The following is a 21,159-nucleotide window of genomic DNA, read 5'->3' as shown; positions in this document are numbered from 1 at the left end:
TGGAAAATAAATAAATAAATAAATGTTAAAAATCCAACAAAAACAAAAAAATATAAAAGCCATTGCTCGCCATCAGCTGAGCAATACCTGGTCAGTCACCGAGCAACAGCAGCCTAACCAGAATTAAACTGCTGAGCATGACATTGTGTGTTCTGGTATATCACACTGATTAATTTGTATTTTTGTCCAGTGTTTCCTTCCAGCCTCTTGTCCACTACCAAATTACAAGCTGTGGAGGCGCAGCTGAGTTAAGTGTGCTCGGGCAGCTAGAAGGGCCAACTGTATCCCGGGGTACACGAACCATGGCACTGCTAGCTGGTCAAGGGAAATGACTGTCCCACTCAATGCACTGGTGCAGCCTCATCTTCAGTACTGCATGCAGTTTTTGGTGCCACAGTACAAAAGGACATAAAACTATCAGAGTGTCCAAAGAAGGGCTAGGAATATAATGAAGGGTCCAGAGGGGAGATCTATCAGGAACATCTGAAGTACTTTGGTTTGTTCAGTCCAGAGAAGAGGAGACCTCATTGTGGCCTACAGCTCCTCTCCATGAGAAGAGCAGAGAGGCAGGTGCTGATCTCTCTGTTGAACAAAACCTGAGAAAACACCATGAAGCTGCAACAGGTTCATGCTGGGTATCAGGAAAAAATTCTTCACCACAAGGGTGGTTGAGTACTGGAATGGCTCCCCAGGGATGCAGTCATAGCACCAAGCCTGCTAGTCAAGAAGTGTCTGGACAATGCTCTCAGTCATACTGTCTGATTTTCGGATGGTCCTGTGTGGGGCCAGGAATTGGACTCAATGATCCTTACAGATTCCTTCCAACTAGGGATAAGATGTAATTCTATGATTCTAGGAAGATTAAATATATCCTAGTCAGATGCTGTACAGCCTCCCATTAAGCCATTTATTCACAATGACACTTCCCAAACAACGTAATTGATACTAGCTTATGTTAGCTTCACAGAAAGGAATACTAGAGTCCTTCGTAGAACATAAGATATTCACTTTTGTAGCATTACATTAAATATTTAGGCATAACCAAAGTTCAAGAGCATTCAATAAAGCCACAATGACTAGAAAGAAAGTCTTCCCACAGGCAACCCTTCTCCCTTCCACAACAAGCACAACTTTTAAGCTGCTGAAATCAATAAAAGCTCCAGTGTTCATTAAAACAGCTTTATAGAGGTTAGCCAATACCTCACAGCTCTGCCATCTGTTTGGGATATTGGGCCTCAACTTCTGCTCACAAACAACTTTTTTCATTTCTTCAACAGAAGGATCTGAAGGAACTAGGTCATAATATGGCAACTGGTAATCTTCATGGATTCCTGTAATTGGTTGAAAAAAAATCTTTTATTTTTACCTAACACTGAAACAAGCACTCTATTTTTTACTTACGGTCCTTATTGGAGCCATTTTATTTTTCTACTTTTATTTCTATTAAAAAAAAAAATGACACTGTGATATACAATAAAATTTTTTTTTAAAAAAATCCTTAAACATACCTTTACATTACCTTTGAAGAAATTTTTAAATGTATGTATTTGGAAAAGATGAAAGCTATGCCAAATATTTCATATGCTATTCTAATGAAATCCTTTTTGGAAGCATACAATTTTGAATAAACTGCACACTTTACCTGAATACATTATGTCTAGGTTTTAACTGTGGTATTTTGCCCCTTGATCTCAAGGGTATTTAACTCTAGTCTTTTATTCTCTTTATGTCAAAAGTTTTAGAGAGAAAAAAAAAAAATACAGGCAGGACTATTTCCCATATTCTTCAACTGGTATGGTTCATTATTTTACACAGAGGTGGAACCAACCAGACATCATTTACAGGATTAGCAATTACAGAGTCCGAAACATACTGCAATGTTTTTAGAGAAAATTTCTTAAGCTTCTGCTCACAAGGATCTGTAAATTACAAAATTTGACAGAATTGTAAGTAAAGATTGCTACATACCACCGATTGAACATCGACGAGCAATTTCCCAAAATACTAATCCCATTGCATAGATGTCTGCTCGTTTGAATGACTCAAAATGTTTCATATTTATGGAATCATCTAAAACTTCAGGTGCCATGTACCTATTTGCAATAAAATAACAGAAAACATTTGATTTCATACATATCTCCTGTAGAAGAAATTCAGTGTTTCTGTTCAGCTCAAACATTTATGTGGAAAAGGAGAGAGACAGAAATAATGCACTTTACATTAAGATGTTCAAAGTTTCCCTGCTTTTGGCATATACGTTTACAAAAAAAAACCAAAAAAAACCAAAGCATTCAAATAAACAGCTGTAAGATTTAATGTAGTTCTTAAATAGAATTTATGAGGGATATTTAATTTGATTACTAACAGAATATATACTTCACAATTTAGAATATAGTAAAGATAACTGAGTGCCAATTTGAAGAGCAAGCGAATGGAGAGTAGAGAGCCTGAATCACGGAACAGTTTGGGTTGGAAGGGATCTCAAGAACCATCAAGTGTCAACGCCCCGCCACAGACAAGGAAACAAGCTGCTAGATCAAGTATTAGATCAGATTACCCAGGGCCCCATTCAGCCTGGCCCATTCAGCACCTCCAGGGATGGGCCATCCACAACTTCTCTGGGCAGTCCGTTCCAGCACCTCACCACTTTCTCAGAAAATAACTTTCCCCTGACATCTGATTTAAAACTTGTTTCCCTTAGTTTTAAACTATTCCTCCCTACCCCTATTTACCTGTGTGAATTCCCTCATGTTTATAAATATTGGAAGGCTGTAATGAGGTCTCCCTGCAGCCTTCCCTTTTCCAGGCTGAACAAGCCCAGTTCCTTCAGCCTATCCAGCCATCTGATCATCTTCATGGCCCTTCTCTGCACCCTCTCCATAAGCTCCACAACTTTCCTCCGTTGTGGGCCCCAGATTTGGATGCAGTACTCCAACTGGGGCCTTGTGAGGGCAGAATAGATAGGGACAATCACCTCCGTTGCCCTGCTTGCCACCTGGTGGAATCTAGACCACCACTGGTCTTCTGGACTGCAAGTACATGCTGCTGGCTCATGTTCAGTTTTTCATCCACCAAAACCCCTAGGTCCTTCTCAGCAGGGCTACAAGGCTGAAAAGTCTTAAGTCTGAGCAAAAGATGGAGTCAAAAAGAATTCCCACATAAAAATACACGGGCAGCAGTTTACAGGAATGCTGGTTGTTCTTTATGCAGAAGAGAGTACATCAGCAAAAGTAGGATTTTCTGAGAATGCTGCTGAGGCACAGGGGAAAAGGCTTGCAGGAGATAATACTAAAAGGTTGTAAGGTGTATGGGAACTTCTGAATGATGGCCTGAACCTCTGATTGACCACCTGCGGCAAGCAATGAGTCAGCCCTGGGAGCACAGGTGAAGACAATTCTCCTGTGCTACTGGAAGGGGTGGAGCCTGGCTGCACCTCTCCTAGATCCCATTTAAGAGCTGAGTACAAGAAGGGAAGGATCTTTTTTGGAGATTGCTCCTCCTGGAATCTTCTCAGCAAGCCCAGGAGAAAGGTAAGCTTTCCATCCATTCTCTGGTGTGATAACTTGTTTAGCCTAACTTTCCTGTATATTTTTTAGTTATAACATCCATATATTCATTGAAGGTTACATGGAAGAGCACCTGCTTCACTAAGGTTATCTAACCAAAGACCTTTCATTGTAAAGTAGATAAACAGAAAGCAATAAGCAAAGAAAAAGAGGGAATAAGTAAAACGTGAAAAGATAAACAAAAAGTGCCGTAAACCTGGTAGATGCAACAGAGACAGTAATGATGACCAAAAGCCTCCAGTTCACTGACTGATGGGCCACTAAGAAACTCCAGGCATAGCTTAGGAGAAGGCCAGCCTGGATTTTTTTAATTGCTAATAAGCATGAAAACAAGAGAAATATAAGGACTGTGGATGTTCACACAGTACTGTGGGACAATGTGAAACTTAACAAGCAATATTTAGGAGAAGGGAACCCAAAAGGAGCAAAACTCAGGGAATACATAAAATGACCTGACAAAGGAGCCAGGTGCATGTAAACAGTTGCCAGACCGTCTGCTTTTCTGATCAAGGCCTGTGTCTGTCTGCTCATTGCTACCTTATTAAATCTTTTTTTTAAAACTATCATTCTATATAATCTCATTTGCCACCCCACGCTGCACATGTGCCCTAAGGTCTACAGGCCACAACTGGAAATTGGTGCAATTCAGAACCAGTAACTGGAATCAGACCAGGGATGAAGGTGCCACTGGGCCTGGAGTGCCATCAGCTAGACAGGAACAATGTTTCAGCAACTGGAAAGGGAACTACACATCCTTGAAGTCTTTGGAGCATACATCTGGAGTGACAGCTCTTGTGGGAGAAACAGTAGGAGTGAATTCTGGGCCAGAAACTGCAGTTAAACAGTGGGTGAAGACATCCCTGGGACTGGGTTGCCAGCAATTGGAGCAAGTCAATGGTCTCACTGCCAGTGCCAGCAACTCAAGCAAATGAAGGTCACTGCTTCAGGTGCTGGAATGGAACCATGGGTCACAGGGCTCACAGTTCCAGCTGACAGGAACCAGTTTCTGCAGGACTGGGATCAGAGAAGCGGAGTAAGGACTCTCAGTGCCAGAGAGTGACTGCAGGCAGCAGCCCCTATAGATTAAGTATTAAATGCATGAGATCTCAGATAAGTAACATGTATAATTACTGCAATGTCAGCCAATAATTCTACTTCTGGAGCAGTCACAGAAGCTTGTACACAACTACATCCTATCAGCAATAGTACAGCAGAGACTTAAATATACTAGGACTCCCATTTTCTTAGCACCAGATATAGCATGTGAATACAAGACTGGAAGTGACATATCAACAAGAATGCAAAAAATATGCATAGTCCAATAAGGGTTGTTGAAGATAAAGTTCTCCTGAGCAAAGTATAGGCATATAAATTCCTCACATGATAACAGCATAAGCAGAGAACAACTGTCTTGAGGAATGTGAGGCTTACCTTGACTGCATTTACCAAGTGAAATGTAGTTATAAACTTGTATGTCAGTCTTTTACAAGTCTCAAATGATTCTAGGCCATCTACACTGAAAACTTAAATCAAGAAAAATGCAAGATTATAGTGAGCATTTTCCTGATTTCAACAAGGACTGTGCACACATACTGGATTATAATCTTATGTTACTTCATGTTCTTAACAGTATAATGCTCAGCTTCTGGTCTAGAGGAAAGAATATTTAATCTATCTCAAGATCATATAGGGACACTGGGGACAAGAATATTCAAGTTTGAAGGATGGGGGAAAAAAAGCACAAACCAAAATACCCCAACCATGATGCTGGTCTGTCAGGCATAATCTCTTAAACAAGCACTAATGGAGGCTGTCCCGTTTCTGTAAGTCATCCTAGGGACAAGAATTTTTAGAGAAAAAACTCAGAGGCCTGTGGTTGAATTCATACCCTCAAGGAAGAACAGAAGAGCAAGGATATCCTCACTCATGAAACTTTTAAGAGAAAGCTTGGCTTGCTCTCTAGACCATAAGTTTTATTATAGATACTCACTGCAAAAAAATTAACTTAGTCAAGTCTCTCTAAATTTGCATACAGAGCTTCCATGCAAAGAAGAGATACCAGAAGAGATACTGCTATTCAGCAACTGAAGTTGTTATTGAATAGGTGCATGCTGAGCTTTACTATGGAAAAAATAAGTGAAGAAGCAGAGTTGATTACCTAAGAATACACAAAAGGGAGGAAGAAGGGACCAAGCCTTTCTATGAGAATGAACAATTGTCAAAGAAGTGACTAAAGTCTTAAGTGGGCAGTGGACTTGGTCCTGATGCTGCCCATTGCAGAAAGAGAGCTGCTACATCTTCAATCTTGTGAAGAAGCATGAGGCAATGATTAGTGAGGATTTTGAGGAGGAGTAATTTCCAGTATTTTGTAATCTAGCAGAAATCCAGAAAGTAAATCATCGGAGCACTTGTGTAGCGTTTTTAACTTGGTAAATTTTGGGAGCAAGAATAGCAGAGCTTTAGAATGAAGTAATCTCAGCAATGTAATTGTCAGTAAAACAACTTGCATTTAAAGTTCTAAAAGCTTTGTTCACACAAGCATGCATTGCGTCACCCACTAAAGTGAAGAGAAAAAAATCACTTTTGATTTAACAATCAGATCAGGCAACATCAGTACAGAATATTCTCTAAGGCAGCTAGAGTATATGGCTGAATTTAATACTGCACAGTCCTAGATGACAGGGTTTCCATATATTTCTCAGTGACAGATTTTGGTACAAGCAGCATCACTGATTCTAACACTGAAGCACTTAATTGTATGCAAGTGCAATTATACATCTCAAGTTACTTTGAGAATGAGAAAAATCTACATTTCCGAACTCAGAGGTAGACTTTTTTTTTTAAAAAAGAGCATATTGATCCATCCACTGATAATTCTGCTTATGCAACAGACGACAAAGATGACTGCTTTAAGATTTTTTCCTCTCAAAAATATAACTCCATGAAAGTCTATATTCAAGACTGTGCACTTTGTTCTACCATGTGGGCTTCACATTTGAAATAAATAAAACTGCCCCCCAAAAACCAAGGAAAATTGACAAACAAAAAAAAGCACACACTTTACTTTCACTATCAACATCCCAACTTACATGCAACCAGATGACAATAAGGCATAAAATACAAAGACAGACCAAGTGAAATCTCTGCAATTGCTATTTCTGAGGTCTTCTAATTGTTTAATATATACTTGTGTCCTGCTACATTTTGCACATTTTCAAGCATTTTATATATATGCTAGCAGTAGAAGCCAATAACCAGTGTGTGCTTTAAATACAGTCTAAATCACCAGCTGAACAGCCTGCAACAGAACTCTACTTGGTACTGTTTATATTTTTTATTTAAGTTTGTAGCTTAAAAAAAAAAATCTAAACAGAAGAAAAAGCAAAGCTTTTTATTAAGAAGACATCTGATACGTCACACTAATAATTTTTACCTTTTTGTTCCCACTCTGTGGTTGGGGGCAATGTCAATTGTGTCTGTAGCTGAATCATGCCGAACTGCCAACCCCAGATCTGCAATGCAGCATGTTCCATTCTTTTTTACCAATATGTTTTTTGATTTCAAATCTCTGTGGGCAATCGCTGGTTTGCCTGTAAAGAAAAAACAAAAATAACACACATGTAAAAGACAATTGCTAACATTCTAAACCTGGTGCAGATTTTTTGTTTCAAATTATGGAATTCTTTCCAGATCTGCTACTTTGAGATCATCCTCAAGATAATCCCTGAAATCATTCTTTGTGGACTAGCTAGCTGACCAGAAAAGTGCACTAAATGCTTATTGTATTATCCTAGTCTGTGCTGCTTCCCTCCCTCATCCTATGTACATATGTACAGTGCGTAAGTACTACTTGCTGTCAAAAGACTTTTATCTCTTGAAACAGATCCTTAATGCTGCCACAAATCAAAAGTGGGTACTGCATACGTATACTGTATGAAAGATAATTACATAATCATAAGAACTGGATATATCACAGAAGGGAAGGTTAAAAAAGACCCAAGCCTCCAGAATGCCTCAAAAGATCAGCAGTTAGAAAATCACAAAGTGCATTAGTAAAACTAATTAAGTAAAACTGCATTAAGAAGAGCGTGTCCAGCAGGTCGAGAGAGGTGATCCTCCCCCTCTACTCTGCCCTGGTAAGGCCTCATCTGGAGTACTGTGTCCAGTTCTGGGCTCCCCAGTACAAAGACAGGGATCTCTTGGAAAGAGTCCAGCGGAGGGCCACAAAGATGGTGAAGGGCCTGGAGCATCTCCCCTATGAAGAAAGGCTAAGTGAACTGGGCTTGTTTAGCCTTGAGAAAAGAAGACTGAGAGGGGACCTGATCCAGGTTTATAAATATCTGAGGTGTGGCGGCCATAGCGGTGAGGCCAGTCTCTTTTCAGTGGTACGTGGAGACAGGACGAGGGGAAACGGACATCAGCTGCAGCACAGGAAGTTTTGCACGAATGTGCGTAAGAACTTCTTCACGGTGAGGTGATGGAGCACTGGAACAGGCTGCCCAGGGAGGTTGTGGAGTCTCCTTCTCTGGAGATATTCAAGACCCGCCTGGACGCCTACCTGTGCGACCTGGTGTAGGGAACCTGCTTTGGCAGGGGGGTTGGACTCGATGATCTCTGGAGGTCCCTTCCAACCCCTACAATTCTGTGATTCTGTGAAAACTAGAAACTTTATATACGTCTTAACAGTAAGGAAGTTTCTGACAGTGTATTCTCTTTGTAAGCTTTTGAAAGAAAACAAAATGATTTTGCTGTAGTGATACAAGAGTCGACATTTTAGCACGTAAAGAAATGTAGCTGGTGGGTGACAGTTGAGAGATAGCCTGTGGTCATCAATGAAGAAGAGATAAGCATACTAGTATTAGACTTTCAGAATTTCACCCCTTTTTTTATTAGATAATGGAAGAAAAACTTCCAATTTCATATTGTTCTCAGTAGAAACAGATACTGAAACACAGTATACATCAAATTAAGATCTTATTTTAGTTCAGAAATTATTACAGGTCCTAAACAAACATTTCTCAATTAACTCAGCTCCTCAAAAGATTACAAAAGCAAGCAGTTGCAAAAAAGCTAGTTTGAGAGAGTTCAGTGTTCTAATTAAGACAATTAAAGTATAAAGAGCTAAGTGTCACTAAAAAAAATAAATATATCTATTTAGCCATGTAACAGACTGAATAATTTAAAGATTACCTTGTGTGCCTACAATTTCCATGTGAAGATGAGCAAGGCCACTGGCAGTAGACAAGGCTAATTTTATCATTCCTTCCACGGTTACTGTATACCTGTTCAGGTAATCAAAGAGTGACCCATGTTCGTGATAATCTGACACCAACCACAGCTGTGTCCATGTACCATTGTCTGCAAAACAACAGTGGCATGAATATCACACACAAAAATGCACCCACAGATCCCACTCTTATACAGAGCTTAGGAATTACAAACTATGTTTTGTAATCTCCACCAGTAGACTTCAAGTCTTTACTTCTATCCTTGTAACATTTAAATGCCTCTATAAAAGTGTTACAATGCAAAAACATTACGAACAGCTTAGGGAATACTCATTTACTTAAATTAAAAGGCAAACTGCAGAAAGCCTATGTTGTTATTGTTCCTGCTTAGGGAATAGTATGAATGCATGATGCAAAGCTAATGACACCAGTACCAGTCCAGTACAAAGTCATCTAGACTAGAAATAGAAAAAAAAAAACCTAGTCTAAAAACTTCTGCAAGTTCATTACATGAGTCTATAGCTCAACTTGCTTCATTTATTACTGTATTTTTTGCTTTACCAGGCTAATTACTTAGGGTAGTAAGTGTTAAAAAAAAACAAAACAAAACAATTATCTCCTGCCCTCAATCATACTTTAGTGCAACTATGTGCCTTTGCAAATCAAGTATTGCCTCATAACTCTTTCAGTCTCTCCCCATTACTTATCCAGCCTCAGCCTGTGACACAGTGCCCACAATTATGAGCAGATGTTGGATGTTTCTCCTGGAGTGTGAGCTTGCAAGCAGCAATCTGATGTTTTATTTCAAGAACTAAACCAAATCCCACCACCAGTGGCCTCAGAGTTGTTGGCCAAAACTCTGGTTTCCAGAAGGAACAAGGATAAAGAGAATGAAAAACACCAGTTATGAGAAAACTAGTTTGCTGTATGATTTTCCCCTGAACTATGAAGCAGACAGACAGGCAGGCTGTAATATGCTTGCAAATACCTCAAGATACAAAAGTGACAGGCAAGAATCCAGTTGTTCAAACTATAAGAACACTGGACACAAAGTCTTGAAGTTTATCTACAGAAAGCAGACTATTTAACAAGTCAAATCATGGGGAAGAAAGGCTTTCTGACCTAGGAAGCTGAAGTACATCCACAAAAGAACAGTCCTGCCACTAAGTAGGTTTTCTGATTATTTCTTTATTTATTAATTCAAAGCTCTCAAGACAGATCTCAGAAGTATTTTTATAGCTACTTTCGTGGCTATATTTTATAATTACAATTACAAAATTGTAGTTCGGGACTTCTATCCCAAACTACACAGACATTATTCCCTAATAACAGGTGACAATACAAGCTAAGCATATGAAGAGCATAATCTGAAGAATAGGAAAAAATGAACGCAGAAATTAGCTCCTATCATAAATATACTGCAGCTTCTTACATTTCTTTTCTCTTCCTCCAATCTCCTCAAAAACACTCTTGGCTCAGAAATATCAGAAGCACAACATGCCAGATCTGCAGATCACAGACTATATATATTTAAGCACTGTTGAGTGGGTGAGAAAACTTTAAAGAAACACTTCTACATGCGTGTTTCTAGAAAGATCAGAGTTACCATTAATACATCAATAACAATGCATTTTAAAAATAATCTGTATAAACAGAGCAGGAAAATAAAAGTCTAATTTACATTAAATCAATTCTTACACTAGAAAAAGAATTCTAGCTCACTACATTCACAGCTTACTTTCAAATAGGCATCAAACATAACTTCACTGACCCAGTTTCACAGAACTATTAGATAAGCATTTACAGGCACATAAAATGCTCTTTCCAATGCATATTTTCAATAAGCTCAAAAAAGCTGTAGGAGTTCAAAATGAAATAACCTAGTCACAAGTCAGAATATTTTCTTACTTTTATTTTACTGCTTCACCAGTTACATCCCCACATTGACTGAAACAATGCCTGGCCATTAAGACTGTATGCACAGTTGCACAGTCGCACAGTCACTGACTCATCCTCTATGTTTCTTACCAATGGGATTTCTGACTGTGTGTTTAAGCTAGACAACAGTAAGTACAGAATTCAGCAGATAACCAAGAGCAATTAAGTTTAAGCTATCTACTAGATCTACCGCACTGAAACAGATCTTTCAAAGATACTAGATTGTTCACAAAAACCACCATTGTGCTGAATCAAGACCGTGTTGCCTATGCATAAAGTTTTTTCCTCTGAACTCTAGACGCTTACCTAAGAGAAGAACACATTTCTAACTACAAATCCCTATGTTTTCTTTTGTACAACTCTACTACCTGCAAGGTGCAAAAATCATAGAATATCCCAATTTGGAAGGGACCCACAAGGATCACTGAGTCCAACTCCTGGTTCCACACATCACCCACAATTTAAACCATGTTTCTGAGAGCACTGTCCAAACACTCCTTGAACTCCAGCAGGCTTATGTCATGACATGGGGAGCATGCCACAGTGCCCAACAACCCTCTGGCGAAGGGTGCAACCCTCTCCTGATGCAGCTCTATGCCATTCCCCCAGGTTCTGTCACTGTCATCAGAGAGTAGATATCGGCACCAGCCTCTCTGCTCCCTTCATGAGGAGGTTGTAGGCCGCCCGTCAGCCTCTTGTCTGGGCTGAACAAACCACAAGAATTCATCCACTCCTCCTAAGTTTTGCTATAGACCTTTCACCATCTTATTGTTTTATGTCCTCCTTACATTATGGTGCCCAATACTTCGCACACTGCTCAAGGTGAGGACTCACCAGTTCAGAGCATAGTGTGACAATCTCTCCTCTTAACCATCTGGCAGTGCCAGGCCTGACGCACCCCAGAATACAGTTGGCCTTTTTGACTGTCAGGGCATGCTGCTGACTCAGATTCAGCTTGCCATCAGCCAAAACTCCCAGATCCCTCTCTGTGGAGCCACTTTCCAACCTCTCATTCCACAGTCTGTACATTTATTCAGGGCTATCCTGTCCCAGGTATAAAAATCCAGTGCTAACTTTCCTTCATCTTCATGTGGTTAGTAGTCACTTCACCCTCCAATTTGTCAAGATCTCTCTGCAAGACTTCTGTACCCTCTCATGGGAGTCAGCAGTCCCTCCTAAATTAGTATCATCTGCGAGCTTACTTAGTATATCTTCAAGTTTTATATTCAAGTCATTAAAGAGAACTGACAAAGCCTTGCAGAACCCCACTAATGACTGACTACCAACCATTTACTGTAACCCTCTGAGCTTGACCATCAGTCAACTGCTCACCCATCCCATTATGTTTTTGTCTAGCTGCATGCTGATTGTTTTGTTCAGAAGGATACTGAGAGAAACAGTTTTGAAAACTTGACTGAAATCCAAAAATATTACATCAACTGGTTTTGTCTGGTCAGCTAGGCAGGTAACCTTATCATACAAAGCAATTCGGTTCCTTAACAGGATCTTCCCCCTACAAACCCTTGCTGACTGTGGCTAGTGACTGCAATGCCTTTCAGATGTTTTTCAGTAACCCACAGAATATTCTCCGTAATTTTGCCAGGCACCAGCGTGAGACTGACAGGCTTGTAATTACTAGTTTTCTTTCTTGATCTTGAAAATTGAGTCAACGTTTGTCTGCTTCTACTTAACTGGCATTTCTCCAGATTCCCAAGACCGTGAAAAATAACTGAAGGCTAATGTTATTTTTTGATACCCATCTCTGTAAGAACCTCGGATGAATTAGATCTCAGATTTATGTGCATCCAGCTGAACCACAAATCCAACACAAGGTCAGAGCTGACTGGGAGTTTATTGTTAAGACAGTCATACTGCTTTAACTCAGGGCTCCAGGGGTTCCAGATGTTCACTGATGCTCAAGACAGCAGCAAAAAAGGCTTTAAATATCCCTGCTTTATCTGCATCTCTATTTATAAGGTATCTGTCCTCATCAAATGAAATGAAGTTATCTATGCTCCTCCTTTTGCTGCTGACACATTTTAAAAAGCCTTTTTGGTTGCTGCCCACAGTACTGATTGGTGTCAACTCACACTGAGCTTTGGACACACAAATTTTCTTCCTATAATGGCAAACAGCATCTCTCTATTCCTCCCAGCCTTATTTCCATTGGCTGTACATTTTTTTCCACTTAAGCTCCAGAAGATGAAGAAGATGACCCCTGCCCAGTCTGACTTCTGACACAATGGAATTGTCTGTTACTATTGTCTTAAAGAGGTGACACTTAAAAGAGACCAGCATTGATGGACCTGAATGCCTTCAAAAATAGTTTCCAGGTGATCTTGACAACTTGTTCCCTGAACAGCCAGAAGTCTGCACTCCCCATATCTAGGATTGAAGTTTTGGTGGCAGTCTGCCTCCTTTCCAAGATTTTAAACTTGACTACTTTATAGTCTCTGTGGCCAACACAGCCACCAGCTACTTCAATCAAAAGACTGCTTTTGTTTACAAGTAACAAATCTAGGTCGACACCTTTCCTAGTCAGCTCCCTTAGTACCTGTAGCAGGAAGTTATCATCAATGTTTTAGGAATCTCCTGGACTTATTTGTAGCTGCTGTATGGTATTCCCAGTTAACACCTGGCAAGATGAAACCATCCATAAGGACAAGGACAGTTGATCTAGAGGATCTCAGTTCCTTTAAAGAATCATTCATTGACTTCATCATGTGGTTGCTTGGCCTACTGTAGGTTCTCACAATAACAATTCACTTTACTTGGGGAAGACAAAAAGGGATAAGCAGAGATTCTCAACCATATCATCACCAGCTGTGAGCTCTCTACAGTCCAGCCCTTCCTCACACACAGCACTGCCTCCTGCCTTGCTTGTCCTGCCTATCTCTTCTGGAGATAGAAAAATTTCCTCACTGTAACACACTGGCCACAGGTGTCTTCTAAGCAGGTTTCACTTATTTGTGATCAAAGCTCTGAGACAGAGCCAAGACTTCTAGCTCCTCCTGCTTTATTCCTCATGTTTCTGCAGTAGTGTATGCAACATTTTGATCCAGTGTGCCAAGCACCTTGTGGAGCACACTGAAGATTATCATTAGCACGCAGCCTCCCAAATGCTGGTATGCCATTCCAGAGTTTATCACTGGTAAACCTGGTTTTACTCTTTTCTCTCTTTGAATCTAGTTTAAAGCTTTACAGATCGGTCCTGCTCACTGCAGCAGATAAAAATTCTTTTCAAACCCTCTGAGCAAGGTGCTTCCCTTCAGGTGCCAGCAGGCCTGATGTTGTACAGGAAATCCCATAATCAAGAACCACAAAATTCTGCTGGTGACTCTAGCCTTGGAGCCATGTATTGATCAGCTGGCTCTGCCTGTTCCTTTAAATATTGTTCCCTGCTAATTGAAGAACAGAGGAAAACACCACCTAATCCTTTAACCAATTCCCCCTAATGCCCTTTTTGATTGCTCCTGGACTTCTTTTTGCTACTTCATTCATCTTAATATTTAGTGTTTTTACCTACTTTCTAAAGGACAAAAATAAAAGTTTGGCATATTACCCTTTCTGAAAGAAGCCTTTTTTTGAATTATGTATCTATGTTTGTGGCCCTCCAATTAGATTCTAAACAAGCCATGGTCTTACATACAAGCTTATACAAATATTATTAGATACAGACGAGTTGAAATGCAGCAGTAAGAACACTGGAGTTCAGCTTTTAGATGGCACCTACTACTACATCTTCACCTTACTCTATCTGACAAGCTATGCATTTATATTTCTTTAGTGATATTGGCAGAACACAAATTATTATGAATTTATTAAGTCTCATACTGTTGACAGTGTGGTTAATTATTACTTGGTGACCCTGAATATTCTGGTTGCAGAGTAAACAGCATCTGTCACAAAGTTCTCAATTATACAACTCACATTATCAAGCATGGAAAAAGTAGTTACACTCGGTCATAATTACATGCAGTAGCACAACTTTCCATGACAAAGTAACGTAATTTATCTAAGACAGTACGATCAGGAACCTCAATATCAGAATGGTCAAAAAAATACTGTAAGAATCTAGGTATCTTGGAAACCTATTTAAAAGAGTTTAATATTTCCACTCATCTGCAAGAAACTTTCTGAAAACATTTTAAGATCAAAACAACTCAGAAGAAAGAAGTTCATTTCATAAGATTAATAAAATTTGAAGCTCTAAATAAAGAATCTTTCAGATTCGTTTTTAGAACACTGATTATAGAACATGAATTCAAAGTAATCTTCATTTTAGTCTCCTTCAAAAGAATATATTACCTGCGCCTTATCTAACCTATGCAACCAAATTCCAATTAAAATTAAATGCGTGTTTGTCCATAAGCCAAACACTGAGTTTTAAAGTTTGAGTACTGCTGGGTAATGAGAATTCTAAACCCAGATTTATGCTCCAAGTCAAATGTTTAAAAAGAAGCTATGAAATCTACTTAATTGCTTATGTTCTCTAGTATCTTACAGTAAAATGTATACCACTGATCTTTGAAAAACTACTTTTTTAAACTGAAACTTCTTTTTCTTGAAGTGAAACAGCTATCACACTAAAGATAATCATCTCATAAACTAAGTTGTGACATGTAATTTCGGTAAATTAGGAAGACCATTCAGTCAAATGCCTTCTTCCCCTGCTAATATCACAGCTTCAAACAGAATGGCAAAAACATTTCTCAAGAGCAAGGTAATTGTACTCATTCCTCTGCAGTACATTGCCTAACATTCTTAGAAACACACCATGTAAGACAGGCTGATTGAACAAAGCTAACCTTTACCTAGAGAGGTAAAGCTTTTAATTAAGATGAAGGAACAGAAGTTGAAATACCTTGATGCATAAATTTACCTAGAAGCATGCAGCATAACTTCAACTTACTTACAGTATGAATACAATTATTTCTACAGAAGCTAAACCCATGGAATTTGTGAGTACTGGGAACAGAAGTTCCTGCCAGTGCCTGTAGACTACAGCAGATACTTAACACATTGTAAAATTGGGTATCAAACAAAACAAATAAAGAAGCCACCAAAACCCCAAGCTACATGCTTAGGTTGTTCAAAACAAGGCAACACATGGCCCCATCAGCTTGTGGAAATCACACCTCTAAGTAGGGGATCTTTTTATTTATTTATTTATAAGATCTAAAAATGTTTTCCAGAAAAAAAAAAGGCAAGTTTTGATTATTAAACATGTCAAACTAAGTGTTCAAGTAACATTTTTTTTTAATTCTTAACTGCATATTTGTAAAATAGTTTTTATAATTATCATTCTGAGAATACAACAATCAGCAAAAGTAATTAGTAACATCTCTAACCTTTATTGTCGGCAGCTATGAATCCAAGAATGTTTTCATGTCGTAGCATAACTGTTTGATAAATTTCTGCCTCTCGAAACCATGAGCGCTCTTCTCTTGAAGAAAAGATCTTCACAGCAACTTCTTCTCCTCTCCATTTTCCCCTCCATACTTCCCCAAAGCGACCCTTACCAATACTTTCTTGGAGTACTATAGTTCGTGCAATTGTTCTTTGCACAAGTAAAGGTAAACCTAAAAAGAAGATTTAACATTAAATTTAAATATCAAAATAAGCATTCAGCATAAGAATAGTAGTATCCATATTCCATTTTTCTCTTAAAATGCACAAACTTTCTCAAGATTTTGACAGCTTGCTGGGAACTTCTAACAAGCATGTAGGTAAGATGTTGCCTGCAATCATAAATGCCAACAATACAGAAATTGAAACATATTATGCTACAAGCTGCCTCTACAGTCATTCAAAGGAAGGCACAGACTTTCTCTTTAGGAATTTGGGATGGAACAAAGATATGAACAACAGACAGTGACAGGACATGAAACACAATCAAATGAAATACAGAACATGAAACAGTAAGGGTGGTTTTTCTTTGTTAAGGATCTGCCCACAAGTCTCTTGGCAAAGCCGCTGAGGAGCATATCTGCCACTAGTCCGCTTACTTGACTTCTTGCTAGACAAGACTTGATCAGTTTCTAAGCTGAAGTTAAAACATGCTTATCAGCAACACTGTCAAACATTCATGCTGATGCCCAAGTACACTAGCAGCCTGTTAGTATTCTCAAACACCTCTAACACCAGAAAATCTTTGTAACATTTTCCCCACTTCAGAGGTCACTCTTGTGTACTTCACTGGCATTACACTTGAGAAAAATGCTTACATTCATGCAGATTTTACAGCTTCAGAACATCTACATGCTTTCAACTCACAGCACCTCATAACATGCTGCCATAAACTTACACAATAAACAAGAAGCATTGGTATTCCCCAGGCAGGGTAGGCTTTAAGTCTCTTGTAACTAAAAGGCTTGTTGTAGAATTCTGCATTGATACTACATTACAGGATGAATCCATCAGCAAAGTTATCTGCTCACAATAAGGTCTTTTGATATTGGGTCATTTCACTTATATCAAACACCTGGATCTATTACTCCACAATCACTGTTCCAGTAGCTGACAGAAGAAGATACATTTTCAATTTCCTTAAACTACTGAAAATAAATCACAACTAAAAGACTGAATAACTACTTTCTCTTTATTTCTGAACATTCTTTGCAAATAACAGCACTAGAAGACCAGATAATCTGGTCAACAGCATTACCATGCTTATGCCTCAGTCTTTGAGAAACATAAATTAAAACATTTCAGAGAGTTTAGAGGAGTTCCTTGAGAGTTTCAGATGTAAAGGTATTTCCTGCATGAGCTGTGCTGATAATGTGTGTACCTCTACACGAAGATAAAAGGGGAAAAAAATGCAGATACCAGAGATCTAAACATTTCAGGTATGACAATATTATTTGCAGAGAAAAAAAAAAAAAAAAAAAAAAGAGTCAAACTTCTGTTGTGAAATAGCTGTCCTCAGATCAACTGTATTGTCTGCTCAAACTGCAAGCGCTTATCTGTGAAGCCTAATTTGCATTCTTTATGGAGATATTTTTGAACTGCAGAAAAGGCCAGATAATGACAGGACCAAACTCATTCCTGAAAATGTGAAATTTGACTCTGCCGGCAAGAAGTTTCTCTCTTAACAGTTACATATTACAATGACAAAATACTTATTCAGACTTGGAATAAAAGCTGATTTTTTGTGCTTGGAAATGGTGATGTGTGTATTATTTTCTTCTACCTCAAATGTTTCCAAGAACTGTACATCTTCAGTTTCAGATGCAACTGCTTTCCTTGTGCTGTACTGTTACGAATACCGCTTGTATAAAAGAAGATAGCGCATCCAAGAATATCAGCTAACCTTGAAATAGATATTAAGCTTTACATCTTCTAAAAGAGAGACATCAGTTTTATTTTACAAACCCTCAAATGACCATGCTAAGATAATCGTAGAATCATTTACGTTGGAAAAGACCTCTAAGACCATCAAGCTCAATTATTATAATAGCACTGCCAACTCTACCACTACACCATGTCCCTGAAGACCACATCTACATGTTTTCAGTATCTCCAGGGATGGTGACTCAACTGCTTAGCAGCCTGTTCCAAAGCTTCACAACCCATTCAGTGCAAAAAAGTTTTCTGATATTCAAGCCAAACCTCCTTTGGCACAACTTGAAGCCATTTCCTCTTGTCCTGTCATTTGCTGCCTGGGACATTTACCCTCGCCTTGCTGCAACCTCCTTTGAAGCAGTTGTAGAAAGCAACAAGTCCCCTTTTCTCTAGGCTAAATAACCTTTGTTCCCTCAGTTGCTCCTCTTAAGACTTGTTCTCTACACCCTCCACCAGCTTAGCAGCCCTTATTTTGGATGCACTCCAGTACCTCAATGTCTTTCTTGTAGTGAGAGGCCCAAAACTGAACACAGTATTTCAGATGCAGCCTGGTCCCACCACAGCTGAGAGCAAGGGGACACCTCCTTCCTAGCCCTGCTGGCTGCACTGTTTCTGATACAAGCCTGGATGCCATTGGTCATCTTGGCCACCTAAGTACGCTACTGACTCATGTTCAGCTGGTTGTCAGTCATCACGCCTAGGGCCTTTTTTGCAGGGCAGCTTTTCTGCCACTCCATACCACTGTATGGGGTTACCACTGAGCTTTCTTGAACCTCACACAATTTGCCTTGGCCCATCAGTCCAAGATATCCAAGTCCCTCTGCAGAGCCTTCCTGCTCTCAACCTCATGCAGATCAACACCTCTATCTTTGTGTCACCTGCAAACTTACTGAGGGAGCCCTCAAACCTCTTGTCATTAAGTACAACTGTATTTTTTTTTAATTTAAAGATTCATTTACTTCTATTTGTTGCAACTGTTCATTCTTTTTCTATTGCTGATTGCCAAAAAGCTGGAATTACTATTTATCTTAAGTCCATAAGAATTCATCACCACACAACACTGTTTTCCAACTGAGCACTTTCCACATTTTGGTTTACATAAAAGAGCCAGTATCTTCCAACCAGTATCACACCGTATCAGCCAGTATCACCAGTAACTTGAGCAACTACATTAACGTATACCAGACTGCCTGAAAAGTAGCTGCTGGAGAGGGCCTCAACAGGAGGAACATCTTCCCCTAGAGCAGGTTGTCCGAAGTCCCAAGAAACCTGGCCTTGAACACTTGCAGGGATGGGGTATTCATAGTTTCTCTAGGCAACTTGTTCCGGAGCCTTGCATCGTAGTGAAAAATTTCTTCGGAATATGTGACCTTAGCCTACCTCCTTTTACTTCAAAGCCATTACCTCACATCTTGTCACTGTATTCCCTAATAAAAACTCCCTTCCCAGCTTCCCTGCAGGCCTCCTTCAGGTACTGGAAGCCGCCTCTTCCCAAGACTCAACAACACCAACTCTCTCAGCCTGTCTTCAAGTACAGGTGCTCCAGATCTCTGACCATCTTCATGGCCCTCCTCTAGACTCACTCTATCACGTTTTTGTTCATACTCTCAAACATTTTAACACAATGTTGAATTTATCTTGTAAGGCTCTGCCCTAGAAGACCTCTCCTAAAACTCCACAAACTGGTGAAGTCTCATTCTCTTCAAACCTCTATGAACCATCACTAAGTTTAAGTAGCTTTTCACCAAGTTCAACTGACTCAGGTTGACACTGACTTTGTGATATTCCATTTTTTAAACGCTTCAAGTTCCTGCCTGACCTCACCCACTAATAAGCTTCTCCACGGTTTTATATGATTCTGTTTCCTTGCGTGCAAGTTGCCTTGGACACTTCTAAGTCGGAGAGTAACAGCTGCGTATTCCAATCTACGTAACACGTCATTATTTCAGAGATTTACATCATGATCTAAAAATCACTCACAGCTCCAGAAGACTTTAAAATTCTTCCCTTAGATCCTTCTGTTGAAGACTTAGCTTCTACCTTGAATGTTTTATGAATTTCTTTCATCAGTCCTCTAATTGTTTTAGGTTTAGCATTACTGCCTTTAATAACAGTTTTCTATCACCGCCACACACAATAAATCCTAATTCCCTTCATATCTGAGCTCATTTTCAGAATTCTGTATGCTTTGATATGCTTCTTTATCAGAGAACACCATAATACAAAATTGAGGGAATCCTTTTTTACTTGACTACCAGTGCTTTCAGTCCATCTGCAGGATTTTAAGAGAACTTCTGGGCCAGCAGCCTGATCACTTTCTTGGCCGTGTTCTGCGCTGATTAACTAGTGCTTTTATGCCTAAACTACTTTCATTAGGAGCTCTGACTTTTCCTCCTTCAGCACCTCCATTCCCACTACCAGTTTATTTCAAAAGTGAAAATTTATAACCGTGCAGAATGAAAACCTAGATTAGAATACAGTTGTTGCAGGCATTTCAGGACACTGAAATTATCATTTAAGTACTGGAGCACAAAAGGATGATAATTTAGAAAGTGACTGACAAATCTGGGGACAAAATGATATATCATGGAAAATACACATACTACTAACAGCAGAGGAAAAAAAAAAAAAACTTGAAACATTTCCCATTGTACTCCCATAACAAAAGTAGTATAGAACTTAAGAACAACAGAACACTATAGAACAATAAGGTTAATACTTGAACAGCTTGAATAACAGCAGAATTACACGGACTTCACTGTGGCTCAAGTTGGACTGTGTATGAAAGTTAAGAAACAGTCTTCTTGTTTTACAGAGAATATGATTTTGTCTTTCAGGCATAGAACAAATTAGTGAATAGTTTTCCTTAGCAGTAACTCAAAGTCAACCTTTTTTGCTGTTTTTCTTCCTCTGATGCAGCCAACAGAGGCAATGCTCAAAAACAACAGTAGGTCAGGATGTTCTGGGACTCCAGACCAGGCACGACTGTTTTGAAAACTAAGCAATTCCCCTGGCTTGATGTATTTAACACCCCCACTATTTCCACTCCTCACTCCCCTGCCCCTCAAAAAAAAAAAAAAAAA

At 39.3% G+C, this 21,159-nt stretch overlaps 1 protein-coding gene across 1 annotated transcript in view; it reads right to left on the bottom strand.

Annotated features, from left to right (window-relative positions):
- TGFBR1 (transforming growth factor beta receptor 1) overlaps nucleotides 1-21,159 on the bottom strand; it is a 39,031-nt gene that overhangs the window by 8,568 nt on the left and 9,304 nt on the right. The window contains exons 5-9 of the mRNA XM_010708303.1: nucleotides 16,084-16,314; nucleotides 8,757-8,924; nucleotides 7,000-7,156; nucleotides 1,969-2,093; nucleotides 1,201-1,331 (exon numbers count right to left, since the gene is read on the bottom strand). Coding sequence (XP_010706605.1) covers nucleotides 1,201-1,331; nucleotides 1,969-2,093; nucleotides 7,000-7,156; nucleotides 8,757-8,924; nucleotides 16,084-16,314 — 812 coding nt within the window. The remainder of the gene's footprint in view (nucleotides 1-1,200; nucleotides 1,332-1,968; nucleotides 2,094-6,999; nucleotides 7,157-8,756; nucleotides 8,925-16,083; nucleotides 16,315-21,159) is intronic.

Source organism: Meleagris gallopavo, chromosome 3, assembly GCF_000146605.3.
Source record: "Meleagris gallopavo isolate NT-WF06-2002-E0010 breed Aviagen turkey brand Nicholas breeding stock chromosome 3, Turkey_5.1, whole genome shotgun sequence".
NCBI lineage: Eukaryota > Metazoa > Chordata > Aves > Galliformes > Phasianidae > Meleagris > Meleagris gallopavo.
The sequence above is the reverse complement of the archived record's forward strand: the minus strand, read 5'-3'. Positions and strand labels throughout refer to the sequence as shown.